Here is a 15,880-nt window from a genome sequence, read left to right on the forward strand (position 1 = left end):
GGTCTTCCTCATCCTGTTGCTCAACGACATCCCCGTTGAGAAGAGTGAGATTGTGAAGCACAGCGCAGCAGAACTGTCTCAGCTGTGTTGAGATGATAGTAAGATGTGGGGTTCACCATCTGTAAATACATGATTGTTAGAACAGTAAGTTTGAAAGAAGCTTTGTTTCATGTGTTGTTGACTTGTACATGTCTGTATTTATTGTGATGCTAACATTTATACATTCTTTTTAATCATTTAGACATGTTTCTTGTTGTCAGTAAATAAAATATAAATATTTGATCTATTCATGTATTAATTGCTTGACTGAAAACTGATGTATTCACATCAACTGCATTAGTGTATATTCATGTATAGCTATGTCACGACAGAAAATACATTTTGCTTATTTTACTAAAATGTAATTTTAAGGAAAAAAATTATATAATTATTGGTTGGCATTTATCATTATTATTGCATGTAAGTGTTGGGGTGAGCAAAAGATGCAATTCATTATGGGGTAATGTAAATTTTTGAGTAGTAATACTTACATTTTTAGAGTATAAAATCAACAATCTTCTCCAAAGGTGAGATCTTCGAGCAGCTGTTCGACGTTTCGTTTTTGCAGATATTGCAGAGTCGCTGAGAGAAACTGTACTGGACTGTTGAGTTAGTGATGCTGTGAGGTGGTAGTGCACCTGTACCTCTTTTTTATCATTATTGCCAAACTTATTACATAAAAGATCATGGTAAGACGGTTGTATCTAACAATAACAATCATAACGCCATAAAACAGTAAATAAAAAAATAATGTGTTCATCATAGTATAAGATACTATACAAGAAAAAAAAATCACATAAAATAATTGAAAAAATATTCTAGAGATAACGATTTTTGGGTTTTCTAATTCTATAAAAAAAAAAATCACATTAGTGGAGTTAAAAATATAAAAACTTAATTAACAGTATTGGCTATACTACAATCTTCATTATCAAGATACAAATACATTAATTAAACCTTTCACTCATATCTTTTAAGTTTTTACGCTCGTTTTAACTTTGTAGGTCACATGATCAACATAGCGGATGATGATATCCAAATAGCATTCATGCTTCATACATACATACGCATTCAGGCTGAGTATGTACTCTTTTAGCGCTCGTTGAATTAGTACTTATTGAAATGAAGTGCCTAATAAAAGGGTATGCGGTTTCGAACACATTCCGACAAAATCTCGTTTTGACATCTCGCGTGGTTCTCTGTGATTTGGACAACTTCAAGTTACGCCTCTTTCGTCAAGTTACGCCCACTTCAAGTTACGCCCCTGTCTTGCAGTCTGCAGACAGACCCTTCTCACTATTTCGTTTAGCTACTCTTTCTTCAAGTTACGCCTAGAGGCGCAACACAAGAACAACAGTACAAAAAAAAATTTTTTTGATTTTTTTTTTTTTTTTTTTGCTCATCATCATGATTTTAGGTTAAATACCATTTTTATTATATTAACAGAAGATAACAAAAACAAAGATATACAAATATATACAAATAGGGTATATGAATCAATTTCTTTACAATATTTTACAGTCTTTTTGTTTAGCTATTTCTTGTAAAATAATGTTTTTTTTTTTTTTTTTACCTTTGTGGATAAACATTTATCTCTATATTTAATACATAGGCTAGACTACATGTGTAATAATATTACATTAATATATTACATTTAATTCAAATAAATAAATGCATTTTAACCACCATTATCAAAGAATATTGAGTTGTATTTAAAAAAAAAAGCCAAATCGCACCGAAATAATTCTGTATAAATATAATAAAATAAATAGATTCTGTACGTACAAAAACACAAGTCAAGTCAGTCGTTTGTTTTAATTTCGATGTCAGCGCTCTGAAACGTCAACTGTTCCGCTCGTTTTTTGCAAACGCGAACTACGTCCGGCGTTATCGCCTTTTTGTCCCTTCAGGCGACTCGTCTAAATCTTGACGTGGCATCATCAGTAGCGCAGCTAGCGCTTGTCAGTCTCCGCCTTTATCGGTCCAGCGCGGCGTAAAGTCTCTTTTATGGGTTTTATCCTCCATTAATACAGCGCACCAAACATGTTTACGCTCTCGGAACTCGTCGTGCTCCTCGGCGCGCTGTGTTACACGGCGAGCGGCTATTTTGTGAGCATCGACGCTCACGCGGAGGAGTGTTTCTACGAGCGCGTGAACTCGGGCACCAAAATGGGCCTGATGTTTGAGGTCGCCGAGGGAGGATTTCTGGACATCGACGTGGAGGTGAGCAGCAGAATACACTTAATGTATTAATGAATGTAATTGATTATAAACGATAAGGCGCTGTGTGAAGTGTGCAGGTGTCGCTGTCTGCGCGCGCCAGATGGTGCATGAAGCCGGAAGTGTACTGCTGGCTTTTAGTGATTATTAATGCTTATACTAGATTATATACAGTCTTAACGGAGGGCAGTGTGTGTGTTGATAACGTTTAGAAGGGTCAAGGTGAAAGTAAGAGTACTCTGGTGTTGTTTAGTCTTACTTTGCGTCCACCAGATGGTTAACACACATAACGTTACTGTAGTATTACCATGATTTTACCATTTATAATCCAAAAGTACTTTAGATATTCTTAAAGAGCCATATATACAGTGGTGGCCAAAATGATTAGAACACTAGTATTTTCAGCAGCTAAAAATGGTTTAAAGTCAAGTTATTTCTATCTTTTGTTGTTTTGTGTGAGTAGGATTTATAAATTTCCATTTCTAAACCTTTGTTTTTCCATTAATTGTAATAATTATAATTGTAGTAATTGTAATAATCCAGTGAGATTTCTGTCTGACGACACGCAGAGATCTGATCTGATCATCATCAGTCTGTCTGGAGTGACATGAAGAAACAGAACAAACTGTTGCAACGCCTCCAAGACTGACTTAAAACCATTTTTAGCTGCTGAAAATGCTAGTGTTTTAATCATTTTGGCCATCACTGTATATGGACACACACACACATGGATATTATTAACTGTTACTAGTGTTTATGTGTGGGTTTGTGAAGTCGTGAGCATCTGTCAGTAATGTTACCCCATGTGTTGTTTGTCCTGAACAGATAACCGGTCCGGACGGGAAGCAGATCTATAAAGGAGACCGCGAGTCCAGCGGCAAGTATTCTGTAGCCGCCCATATGGACGGAACCTACAAGTTCTGCTTCAGCAACAAGATGTCCACCATGACCCCTAAGATCGTGATGTTCACCATCGACATCGGCGAGGCGCCCAAAGGACAGGACATGGAGACGGAGGGTGAGCGCATGAACTGATGCAGGGGTTGTTTCTCGTCGTGTCCTCTCTTTTGCTCCGTATGGCAGAGTTCTCACGCTCACGGAAAACCTGGGAGCTTTCAGGCAACTGGAGAAGGCTGAAAAAAATGGAAAATAAAATATTTGTGGAACCTCTGTAACAAATGTTAGGTTTTCTGGGCAGTTCTAAAATATTTCAGTTGCCTTGAAATTGATTTCTATAGGCCTATATCAGGATTATTATAGTTGACCAAAAAAAAAAAAATAGGCCTAATAGAAATAAAGTAAAAATAAGTTCGAATATCAAAAATCTTTTCATTTTAGCTAGTTATTTCTATTTTTATTTAGTGTAATATGACAAACTAAAATAACTAAAATTAAAAACAAACTATATGGATATTTATAAAAAATAATTAATCTAACAAAATTACTAAAAGTTTAAAATGAAAATGGAAAAAAATTCAAACAAAAACTAATTCAAAATAAGTGAAAATTATAAAAGTAGTTAAATTGGTGTTGTTGCATTTGCATGCAGAAATATTTGTGTTGATGTAATCACTGAGTAAATTAAGTTATTTCCAGCTCATCAGGCATGAAAATGAACAAAAACTATATAGACATATTAAAAAAATGACTTTAACTAAATCTCAATTCTAAAATGAGTACCTCTGTTTTTTTTTTTATTTAATAATTAATTTTAATTAGTGCTGTCAAACGATTAATCACATCCAAAATAAGTTTTTGTTTACATTATATATGTATGTGTATTGTGTATATTTATGTATTTATAAATGCACACACATACAGTATATATTTTGAAAATATTTACATGATTATATTTTTATATTATATATAAATGTTTAATAAATAAACATAACTTATTTTTCTTAAATGTATGCATGCATGTGTTAGTATTTATATATACATAATAAATATACACAGTATATACACACATTATGTAAACAAAAACTTTTATTTTGGATGCAATTAATCATTTGACAGCACTAATTAAAAAAAAAAATTGTACTTGTAGAGTGCTGAATTTATGAATTTTTTTTTTTTATTTTTTTTTTTTGCCTCTAACGTGACTCTCTTCCCTATTCAGGAGGTGGTGACAGCTGGGATGGTAGGAATAGACTGTACAGTAGATCATTTTAACATCTGTTGAGTTTTAAACTGAAATCTAACAGCATCTGCACTTACATTCGCACCTGTGTGTATAAAGACAGTGTGACCGATGAGCTCATAAATCTGCTGTTGAACCCTAAAGAGAGTACGGTGTGGATTTTGTTTTACAGATATAACACGAATGGTTGTGTTTTATCATAGAAGAGGTTTATTTGAAGTTCTCATTGCCTGTTTTGCAGTTTAACTGTATGCCATTCTGGTGTTTATCTTTTATGTATCTCTATACATAAGGGTTTTTATTAATGTAACCGCTGTTTATGACCTGTAAACTCTTGCATGTGTACACGAGGCGTTCACAGTTGGTACCCATTTTTTTTATACTGTTGTTTATAAAAATCGCATGCACGTTGATAGTCATCGTGAGTAAATTGCTCTGAATTTATTTCCAGCTCATCAGAATAAGCTGGAGGAGATGATCAATGAGCTGGCGGTTGCCATGACGGCGGTCAAACATGAGCAGGAATACATGGAGGTCCGAGAGAGAATACACCGCGCAAGTAAGACATCCGCACTGATCACGTCACGGTTGTTGTTGTTTTGAACCCAGGAAAAATATGCACGTTTAAATGCCCTTTGAATTATTATTATTATTATTATTTTTGTCATTTTGACCTGACATGAACCCAGCCATATGTAAGTTTAAATAGTCTTTGAATTATTTAAATTTTGTCATTTTAAATAAGTAAATTTTTAAATCATTTCCAATGTTGTAAAATTGCTTATTTTATTTTTGTTATTTTTCTTCATGATTATTTTACTTTCTTTTATGTAAAGCACTTTGAATTACCATTGTGTACGAAATGTGCTATATAAAAATAAATAAATAAATAAAATAAATGTCATTTTTAAATATTAATTATTAGTAGTAGTATTATTTTATTTTGGCAGTACATGAATCCAGCTATAATATGCATGTTTAAATGGCCTGTAAATTATTTTATTTTTCATATTGACGTGACATTAATAACTGAATAATTAAAAAATGTAATAATGGCATGAATATTTATTATTTCTTCTTGTTATAAATGTTCCTTTTTTTATTTTGACATGACGTGAACCCAACAAAAAAATATAATTTTTGAAGTGGCCTTTTGTTTATTCATTTATTTATTTATTTATTTATTGAACAAATGTGTGTTTAAATGGACATTGGAATTATTTATTAGTTTTTATTATGCCATGACGAGCAGCTGAAATGCATATTTAAACTGACCTTGAATTATTAATATTTTATTCATTTATTGATGGATCTATTTTAATCCTGTTGTCTCTGTCCTCTAGTCAATGACAACACGAACAGCAGGGTGGTGCTGTGGTCCTTCTTCGAGGCTCTGGTGCTGGTGGCCATGACCCTCGGACAGATTTACTACCTGAAGAGATTCTTTGAAGTGCGGAGAGTCGTATAAAATCCTGTCGGTGTTCCACAACATAAACGCATCGAGTCCAAGATTTACCAGTTTTACGAATTGGATGTCCAATTCAGCAGAGATGGGAAGAACTTGGTTGTTCGCTAGTCCACCGATCTGTGTTTTGGTTTTTATTTGCCCCAGTTGTACTTCTCTTCATTGTTTGTTTTGGTAAAAGGTGCGATTTTGAGTTTGTTTTAGCCTGACTTTATTTTATTTTTGTTTTGCTTGGTGTTTCTTTCCCAGTACTGTTAAGATTGCACATTACTCTGAGAATGAAGTAAAGGTGATGTGGTATCGCCCCAATACAAGAACATGGATTAGGATTGTATGGAAATAGCATGATGTAATTAAACCATAACATGAACAATGCTGCGAGCGAGTGGGAAGTCGGCGGTCGCTGATATAAGTGTCAGGAGATGTCACTGCGAGCACATTTCACGTCATTTTCACCGCTCATTATCACATTTAGTTATGCCAACAACAACCTCCATGGCACATATTTAAACCTGATGCTGGTGAAGCGGTAAAATGACTGCTTGCTTACTTTTGCAGATTTTCTGGTGTGTTTTTTAAATGTTTAGGCAGGGTAGGGCCAATTTCTTTTCTTTCTCTATCTCCAGTTTCTTCACACAGGAAGTACTTTATGTAGTTTTGTACCATTTTTTGGTGTCTAGACCAACTCTTACATTAAAGAAAATGCTAAATAATTTGGCAAAGACTACTGGTGAACGAATATGTATGTCAAATATGGATTTGATTTAATAAACATGAAACGTTCTTAAAATGTGTCCTTTTTATTGTTTGTGCAGATTTGGATGCACAACATGGAAACTCGCAGAAAAATGTAAGTCTAACTGCCATGTATTTGATGTGTGTTTTTTTTTATTTAGATAGTTTTCTCATGTATACATTATCGAGGTTGCTGCGGGAATATTATAAAGATGACGTTGTCACGTGGTCGCTGTTACTTTTCTCAGCGCTGATGAGGATGGGTCAATCTAAGTCAAGATTCAAGATTTTTATTTGTCACATACACAATTATATAGAGCATATATAACCAGCAGTGAAATGTGAGTAAAGTCAGCGGCGCTTTTCCATTTGTAGGTCACACACAAATAGATAATTAATTTAAACGACTAAGCTTCACATTACATAAAGGTGACAGATAAGAGCGGAGTCCTACAGAAGTGATGCGGAACGTTTGTATCAGTCGCTTGTTTCTCATTCGGAAAGTATTGCGTGTAGCACACATCTCCTCATGTGTTTACTTTTATGCATCAAACTCCTCTAAATTCATAAACTATGGAAAACTTTAGCGATGGAAAATGGGAGCATTTGCCCGTGAAATTACATGACTGCATATTACAGACTCTCAGGGAGCTGAAATTTACACACATGACTCCTGTTCAGGTATTAATGTTCAGACTAACTGTACTCGCGTGTTTCTTATCGTATTATTTACATTGTATTAATTAATTTTTCCCCCCTCAAATTCAGTCTGCCTGTATCCCTCTTTTTATGAGTAATAAAGATGTGGCTGCTGAAGCCGTGAGTATTTGAATGTGTGTTTGTTTTTATCATAAAGTCAAAAGTGACAGCTGTCTGAGAATATTTCCTATTTGTTTCAATGTTTTTGAGCCTAATGCTCCTCAAAGCTGCATTTGTTTGATCGTAAAAACAGTGAAATATTATTACAATTTAAAATAACTTTTCAAATCGGGTAAATTTTGAATTATAGTTTATTCAGTGATCAACATTGCGCCAGGCTTCAGTGTCACGTGACCCTTCAGAAATCATTGATTCTCTAATATGCTGATTTGCAGCTCAAGAGACATTTATGATTATTATCAATGTTGCAAACAGTTTTTGCTGTTTCATATTTGTCAGACGTGAGTTTGGGGTCAATATGGTTCAAATAAAGAAACTAATACTTTTATTCAGTAAGTAGTATTGAGTAGTATTGTAAGCAATACTCAATTTCTGGAGTAATGAGATGCTAAAAATGCTTCAAATATATTCAAATAGAAAACTGTTGTTTTAAATCGTAACCATTTAAAAAAAATATTACTGTATTTTGGATTAAATGAATGCATATTTGGTGAGCATAAAGCTGCATTAAATAAAGTCATTAAGTTAAGACTTCAAAAACATAAAAAAAAAAAAAAAAAACATAATTATTCCGAACTTTTGTAAGTGTATATCATAAAATGTAATGTGATTCCAGGTGACTGGCAGCGGGAAAACCTTGGCATTTGTGATTCCTGCGTTAGAAATCCCCCTAAAGCGAGAAGAGAAGTTAAAAAAGATGCAGGTCTGTCTGAGATGATGACTTTTTTGTCTTTTTATTCATCGGATGCTTGCGTTGCATCAGTGTAATTCATTTTGATTTGTATTGTGATGTATTGTCAGGTCGGTGCATTGATCGTAAAACACACACGTGTGATGTGGCTGTGGATATGAGAGGTGTTGTGGGGGTTTTTGTGGGGGTTTTTCAAGTTTAGGTGAGAATAAAACATCTACTGGCCTGATGGCCTCGGCTTGTGAATCTAACACTGTGTGTCTGTTTTCAGACAGATTCTTTTAATTGGTGGAAGCAACCCTATTGAGGATGTAGAGAAGTTTAAGACTCAGGGGTGAGTGTATGGACTGCTCTTTTCTAAAACTAAATCTGGAATAAAAGAAGCAAATACAGTGTTATGTGCGGTTAGAGCCAATATCATAATTGCGACCCCTGGGCGACTGGAGGACATGTTCAGGAGGAAGGCCGATGGGCTTGATCTGGCCACCGCTGTGAAGTCTCTGGATGTTCTTGTCCTGGATGAAGCAGACAGATTACTGGACATGGGCTTTGAAGCCAGGTAATGATCTCAAATCATCAGTCTGTAAAAAACTGCCAGAAAGATTATTCAATAAGTATAGATAGCACTATTCTGCCTCGATTCACTGGATTTCATATACATTTGCTGTGTTTTTAATTTGAATGCTGCATTGATTGAAAAATATTATAAAAAGTGTTTTTAATATTCGTTTAATTTATATACAGTACAGGTCAAAAGTTTGGAAACATTACTATTTTTAATGTTTTTGAAAGAAGTCTCTTCTGCTCATCAAGCCTGTGTTTATTTGATCAAAAATACAGAAAAAAACAGTAATATTGTGAAATATTATTACAACTTAAAATAATAGTTTTCTATTTGAATATACTTTAAAAAAATATTTTTTTCCTGTGATGCAAAGCTGAATTTTCAGCATCATTACTCCAGCCTTCAGTGTCACATGTAACATCCAGTCTATTCACCTGATCATTTAGAAATAATTCTAATATTCTGATTTATTATGAGGTTGGAAACAGTTCTGCTGTCTAATATATTTTGATGAATAAAAGGTTAAAAAGAACTGCATTTATTTCAAAATAAAAAAAAAATTCTAATAATATATATTCTAATAATATATTTTCTTTACTATCACTTTTTATCAATTTAACACATCCTTGCTGAATAAAAAAGTATTTGATTTTATTAAAAAAAAAAAAAGAAAGAAAAAAAAATTACTGCGACCCCAAATTACTGACCAGTAGTGTAATATTGTTATTACAAAAATATTTATATTTTAAAAACATAGCTTCTTTTTTTTTTTTTTTTACGTTTTAATTCATTTCAAAGTATCCTAAAAAGTATCACATGTTCTGAAAAAATATTAAGCAGCAGAACTGTTTCCAACTTTGATAATGAATCATCATATAGAATGATTTTCTAAAGGGATCATGTGATAATGATCCTAAAAATTCAGCTTTGGCTCACAGAAATAAATGATTAATTTAAAGTATAATAAATTTAAAAACAATTATTTTAAATTGTAATAATATATCACAATATTACATTTTTTTTCTGTATTTTTGATCAAATAAATGCAGGCTTGATGAGCAGAAGAAACTTCTTTCAAAAAACATTAAAAATAGTAATGTTTCCAAACTTTTGACCTGTACTGTAATATATATATGTGTGTGTGTGTGTGTGTGTGTGTGTGTGTGTGTGTGTGTGTGTGTGTGTTTGGTATAATAAAATCCCCTCAAAATGTAAAATATTACAAAAAATATTATTGACCTAAAATATAGCACATTACAAGGAAGTTCACCCAAAAATTATAATTTGCTAAAAATGTACTCACTCTCAGGTCATCCAAGATGTAGATGAGTTGGTTTCTTCATCAGATTTGGAGAAATGTAGCATTGCATCAGTGTCTCAGCAATGGATGCTCTGCAGTGAATGGGTGCCGTCAGAATGAGAGTCCAAACAGCTGATAAAAACATCACAATAATCCATAAGTAACCCACAGCACTCCACTCCATCAGTTCACATCATGTGACATGAAAGATGTGTGTTTGTAAGACACAAATCCATCATTAAGGTGTTTAACTTTGCTTCCTGGTAAAATATCCAGTCTATAATCCATAACATTTCCTTCTCCAGTACAAAAAAGTCCATCCTCTGTTCTCCTCTCACATCAGAACTCACACACACTTTTGTTCAGAGCTGTTTTGGCTTGTCAGCAGTGCTTGATCTGTGCAGATTTCTGAAGATGACATTTTCAATGTAAAATATTCTGCAATATTATGGATGGAAGACTCTATTTTATTTTAGCTAGAAGTAATGAAGTTAAAATGTCTTGATGGATTTGTTTTTTAGAAACATGCAGTTTTTCACTTCTCAAGATGTTAACTGATGGACTGGAGTGGTGTGGATTATCGTGATGTTTTTTTTTGTTGTTTGTTTTGTCTTTCTTTCTGCGGCAATTATTTGCAGAGGACCAAGAGGATCACAAGTGCGACCCCAAAGTTGAGAATAACAGTGCAATTATGCAGCTAATGCAGCTTTTTTCTTCGCCTCCGCAGTTTAAACACTATTCTGGGGTATTTACCCAAGCAGCGGCGCACAGGGCTTTTCTCTGCCACACAGACGCAAGAGCTGGAGAAGTTGGTGAGGGCTGGTCTGCGCAACCCTGTGAGAATCACAGTGAAGGAGAAAGGTGTGGCGGCCTCGAGCGTGCAGAAAACACCAGCCAGACTCAGCAACTATTACACGGTGAGTCATCTAGAGCTGTCTGTAACCAGCAGGGACTCATTCACTAATGCACATGCATGCATTTTCATGAGGCGTTTCTGAAACTGTAATTGCTCTTTTAATTAGGACATGAAAGAAGTATTGATTGCGTTTATACCTTTAATTCACATTCCTTTCTCATTATGAACAAGTTGGGTTGGCCATACTTGTCTGAACTGATTCCCAATTATTTATCTTAACGTTTGCTTTATTATGTGCAGATATGTCGAGCAGAGGAGAAGTTCAACACTTTAGTGGCGTTTCTCAGGCAGCACAAACATGAGAAGCAGCTCGTGTTCTTCAGGTTTGTCAAACTGATTTTGCCACAAACATTACAAGTCGTCTCTTCTGCTCACCAAAGCTGCATTTATTTGATCTAAATACAGTAAAAACAGTAATGTTGTGAAATATTATTACAATTTAAAATAGCGGTTTTATATTAAAAAATTTAATGTAATTTATTCCTGTGATCAGAGCTGAATTTTCAGCATCATTACTCCAGTCTTCAGTGTCACATGATCCTTTAGAAATAATTCTAATATGCCGATTTGCTGCTTTTTTTTTTCAGAATTCTTTGATGAATAGAAAGTTTAAAAGAACAGTATTTTTTTTTTTTTTGAAAAATAAATCTTTTGACACATTATACATGTTTTTAATGTCAATTTAATGCATTTTAATTTAATCTCCTTCTTTTTTTTTTTTTCAAAGACTGACATACCCAATACTTTTGAGTGACAGTTTATTTTTTTAACTTCCACAAAAAGCATTTTTAAGATTGATAATAATCAGAAATGTTTCTTGAGCAGTAAATCAGCATATCAGAATGATTTCTGAAGAATCATGTGACACTGAAGACTGGAGTAATGATGCTGAAAATTCAGCTTTACATCACAGGAATAAATTACATTTTAACATGTATTCAAATAGAATACAGCTATTGTAAATACTGTACTGTAATAATATTTCACAGTATTGCTGTATCAGATACTCATAATTATGTATTTACTCTATCAAATACAAGCAGCTTTACAAAAACATTAAAAAAGCTTAATTATTCCCAATTTTTGTAATGTAATTAATATTGTTCAGCCGTCTGAACATCATCATATTCTCTGTATCCACAGCACCTGCGCCTGTGTGGAGTACTTCGGTAAAGCCCTGGAAGTCTTGATCAAGAATGTCAGCATCCACTGCATCCACGGGAAGATGAAGCATAAACGAAACAAGATCTTTGCAGATTTCCGGGCGCTGAAGAGGTAATGTAGTGTGATGCCTTTCTAGCTGTTTACAGAGAGGAAGTTAGAGATCAAGAATAAATGCATTATGGATGTGTGCAGTGGGATTCTCGTGTGCACAGATGTCATGGCGAGAGGCATCGACATACCAGAAGTGAAAGGTAACCACGACATTCATGAACACGCTTGAGCTCAGAAATATGTACTCTTGAGTCGTTACTACATTCACAAAAGCTTGGAATAGTTTATTACATGATTTGATTAGTGCTTGTAGAGTCAGCTAAAATGCAGTTAGTGGTTTGTCACGCACCACTACCTAATGAATTGAACAAAACACTAACATTAAATATTAAACTTCAGCATGTTTATTTATTTATTGGTTTGTTTAGATAGAGACAGTACACATGATTCCAGCCCAAAAAAAAAAAAAAAAAACTGATAAAATATGCATTGTGCATAGAAAGTATATACAGAGTTTAGTATATGCTGATTCACAGGAACCTAAAAAGGCTTTTCTTAACAAAAAAAAAAAAAAACTCCACCAACCCTACATTACAAATATAACATGCATACATAATTACACATACTTTAAAAAAAAAAAAGGCAGGTGATTTGTTTATTTATATATATTTTTTTTTTTTTTTTTTTTTTTTTTTTTTTTTTAAGGTCACTCTCAACCCTGGCAACATATAGATAGAGTAAATAACACAATTAATTAAAATAAAACTAGATATGCATATAGCTCTAGTTTAATTTAAACCTGCTCTTAAACATAATTACAAAATATCTAATGTCATGTACTGCTTTTATTTAAATCTGTAACACATATTAAAGGTCAAAACCTTGAAATCGGTATACATAGCAAAGCATTTTTTTAAGTATTAACACTTTGTTTTAATCAATGCATTTCAAAGCATTGTTGTTATTGTTAACTTAAGCTATTAAAAATTATATTCAGTAATTTAAATAAAGCTCAAATAAATAAAAATATGAATATTCGTTAAAAAACTGTCACTGAAATAAAAAGGTTTAAAGTGAAATGACTGAAACTGAAATCAAGATAAATTAAAGTAGTATAGAAATACTAAAGAAAAGAACTGAAATGACAAGCACATAACAAAATGACTAAAGTTACAATGGAAATATAAAAATAAAATTACTATAATTGTATTAAAAACAACTCATGTATATACACATACTATTTGCATGCTTTGTGCATATATTGCTCATTTTTCTCATCAAATTTAATGCTCCTTTCATTAGTTCCTTTGTGCATCGGTGTGGACGAACGGCACGGATCGGAAACCAGGGCAATGCACTCGTCTTTCTTCTGCCAATGGAAGAGTCGTATGTAAATTTCTTGTCCATTAATCAAAAGGTAAGTGAGAGAGAAGCTTCATTTCATATACAAACTATCAGATGGAGAGTCTAGCTTATATAAATAGAGTACAAAATTAGGCTTTAAACTCTTTAGACATGCATTTAAGTGCCTAATATTATTGCATTCTCAATATTTTGTATTGTATATGTTTAAGGTGCTAAAGTAGTTGTTTTCCCACAGTGTCCTCTTCAGACGTATCCTCCAGTGAAAGACGTGGTTGATGTTCTGCCTAAACTGAAGGCGATGGCTTTAGGTGACAGAGCGATGTTTGAGAAGGGCATGAAAGCCTTTGTCGTGTGTCAGGCCTACGCCAAACACGAGTGTAGTCTGATATTTCGCATTAAAGGTGAGTGACATTGCTTTACACCTTTCATAAGATACTTAACCAAGTTCACCTGATTAAAATGACATATACCTCGTCCAGACCTGGATTTTGCTGCTCTGGCCCGGGGCTTTGCTCTCCTCCGTTTGCCCAAAATGCCTGAACTGAGAGGAAAGACCTTCCCAGACTTCAAACAGGAGGCCATCGACACAGACTCCATCCGCTTTAAAGATAATAACAGAGAGAAACAGAGACAAAAAAGACTGGCGGAGCTGAAAGAAAGAGAGATGCCGTTTAAGAAGAACTTCATCAAGAACAAAGCCTGGTCGAAGCAGAAGAACAAGAAGGATAAAAAGAAAAAGAAGGCCGCCAAAAGAAAACTGGATGAGGTATGCTACTCATTTGTTTGCGTTAAAGAAATGGTTCACCCAAAAATGAACATTTGCTGAAAATGTTCTCAGACCATCCAAGATGTAGATGAGTTTGTTGGTGGATTGTGTATTTTAATCATTTGCTCGGCAATGGATGCTCTGCAGTGAATGGGTGCCGTCAGAATGAGAGTCCAAACAACTGATAAAAACATCACAATAATCCACACCACTCCAGTCCATCAGTTAATGTCTTGAGAAGTAAAAAGCTGCATGTTTGTTAGAAACACATCCATCACTTCTGGCCATAATAACGCTTCCTCCATCTCCTGTTGTCCTCTCACATCAAAATCCACCCACATATTTGTTTAGAACTGCTTTGGCTTGTAAGCAGTTCTTGATCTGTCCAGATTTCTCTCCCGATTCAGACAAGATTACTTTTTTACTGTTAAAAGTAATATTATGGATAGAGGTCTTTTGGCCAGAAGCAATAGTTTGAAGTTAAAAATGACTTAATGGAGGATTTGTTTTGATTTGTTTGTCTTCATAAGTTTTCACTTGATGGACTGGAGTCCATCAGCTGTGGATTAAATTATTGTGATGTTTTTATCAGCTGTTTGGACTCTCATTCTGACGGCACCCATTCAATGCAGAGCATCCATTGCTGAGACACTGATGCAATGCTACATTTCTCCAAATCTGGTGAAGAATCAAACTCATCTACATCTTGGGTGGTCTGAGGGTGAGTAAATTGGGTAACTATTCCTTTAAAATCCCAAAACTCCCTGTTTGCATATTTTTTCTAAATATAGAAAGTACATGTATAACAATAGAAAACTCTGTAAATGTAGCGAATGGGCTATTCTATAAAGTCTCAATGCTATATCTGTGTGGTCACAGGAACCAGATGTTGACGACGAAGACGTAAACGAGCTTTTAAATGACACGCGTCTGCTGAAGAAACTCAAGCAAGGAAAGATCAGTGAAGAGGACTTTGACAAGCACATGAGTTCAGCGGGCAGCTCACATCCCAAACGAGCAGATGCAAACAGTTCTGATGGAGACGGAGAATGACCGAGTCATTTCTGTGACTTTATGCACCTGAATTGACTGTCATTTGACTTCATTTTCATTCTGGTTGTCTGTGTACTGTACAAGAAGGATGCATTCTTAACAAATGCGCTTCTGTATTAATTATCAACCATATACATCAATGTCCAAATATGATAAATAAACTTTTCTATTGTAAAAGTAAGTGTTTTCAAGGAAAGGGTCTCTTTTTGAAATATATGATCTATTTCTATAAATATATGATCTATATATTTCCTGTTACCAACAGTGCATATATAAAATACATGGAAAAGATAGTGTTATTCACACAGCAAAAAATAAATAAATAATTAAATAAATAAACAATTGTGTGTTGTTTCATTTGGCCCACATACAAAAAGACAAAAAAAAATGTTTCTTGCATAAAGACCCAATTTTACTGTGAAAAAAAAATGATATTATAAATCAGTCTCAAAATTACTTGGAAATATAATTATTATAATTAAGTTAACTGTTACATTTTCTACTCAAATAACTGTACTGGAAGATTCAGTA

The 15,880-nt window shown here is 33.9% G+C and overlaps 2 protein-coding genes across 3 annotated transcripts; both read left to right on the top strand.

The window, feature by feature from the left end:
* The first annotated feature begins 1,960 nt into the window (after positions 1-1,960).
* On the top strand, positions 1,961-6,654 carry LOC109097455 (transmembrane emp24 domain-containing protein 2). 2 transcript variants are annotated; one of them, XM_042733269.1, is made up of 5 exons: positions 1,961-2,262; positions 3,085-3,277; positions 4,379-4,399; positions 4,851-4,958; positions 5,743-6,654. In XM_042733269.1, the coding sequence occupies exons 1-5, from the start codon at positions 2,083-2,085 to the stop codon at positions 5,865-5,867; spliced, it is 627 nt and encodes a 208-aa protein (XP_042589203.1). In that variant the 5' UTR covers positions 1,961-2,082; the 3' UTR covers positions 5,868-6,654. The 2 variants fall into 2 exon arrangements, with proteins under 2 accessions (XP_042589203.1, XP_018966643.1); XM_019111098.2 differs by lacking the exon at positions 4,379-4,399 and having other exon boundaries at positions 1,963-2,262.
* Positions 6,655-6,739: 85 nt separating this feature from the next.
* On the top strand, positions 6,740-15,680 carry LOC109097253 (ATP-dependent RNA helicase DDX55-like). The gene is given in 14 exon segments (XM_042733270.1): positions 6,740-7,280; positions 7,368-7,418; positions 8,095-8,181; positions 8,280-8,371; positions 8,441-8,503; positions 8,579-8,728; positions 10,762-10,951; positions 11,191-11,273; positions 12,094-12,225; positions 12,307-12,363; positions 13,435-13,582; positions 13,766-13,931; positions 14,010-14,296; positions 15,176-15,680. Coding segments are annotated over 14 exon segments (1,788 nt in total). The 5' UTR covers positions 6,740-7,172; the 3' UTR covers positions 15,350-15,680.
* Positions 15,681-15,880: the final 200 nt, after the last annotated feature.

This window comes from Cyprinus carpio, chromosome B10 (assembly GCF_018340385.1).
Source record: "Cyprinus carpio isolate SPL01 chromosome B10, ASM1834038v1, whole genome shotgun sequence".
Taxonomy (NCBI): domain Eukaryota; kingdom Metazoa; phylum Chordata; class Actinopteri; order Cypriniformes; family Cyprinidae; genus Cyprinus; species Cyprinus carpio.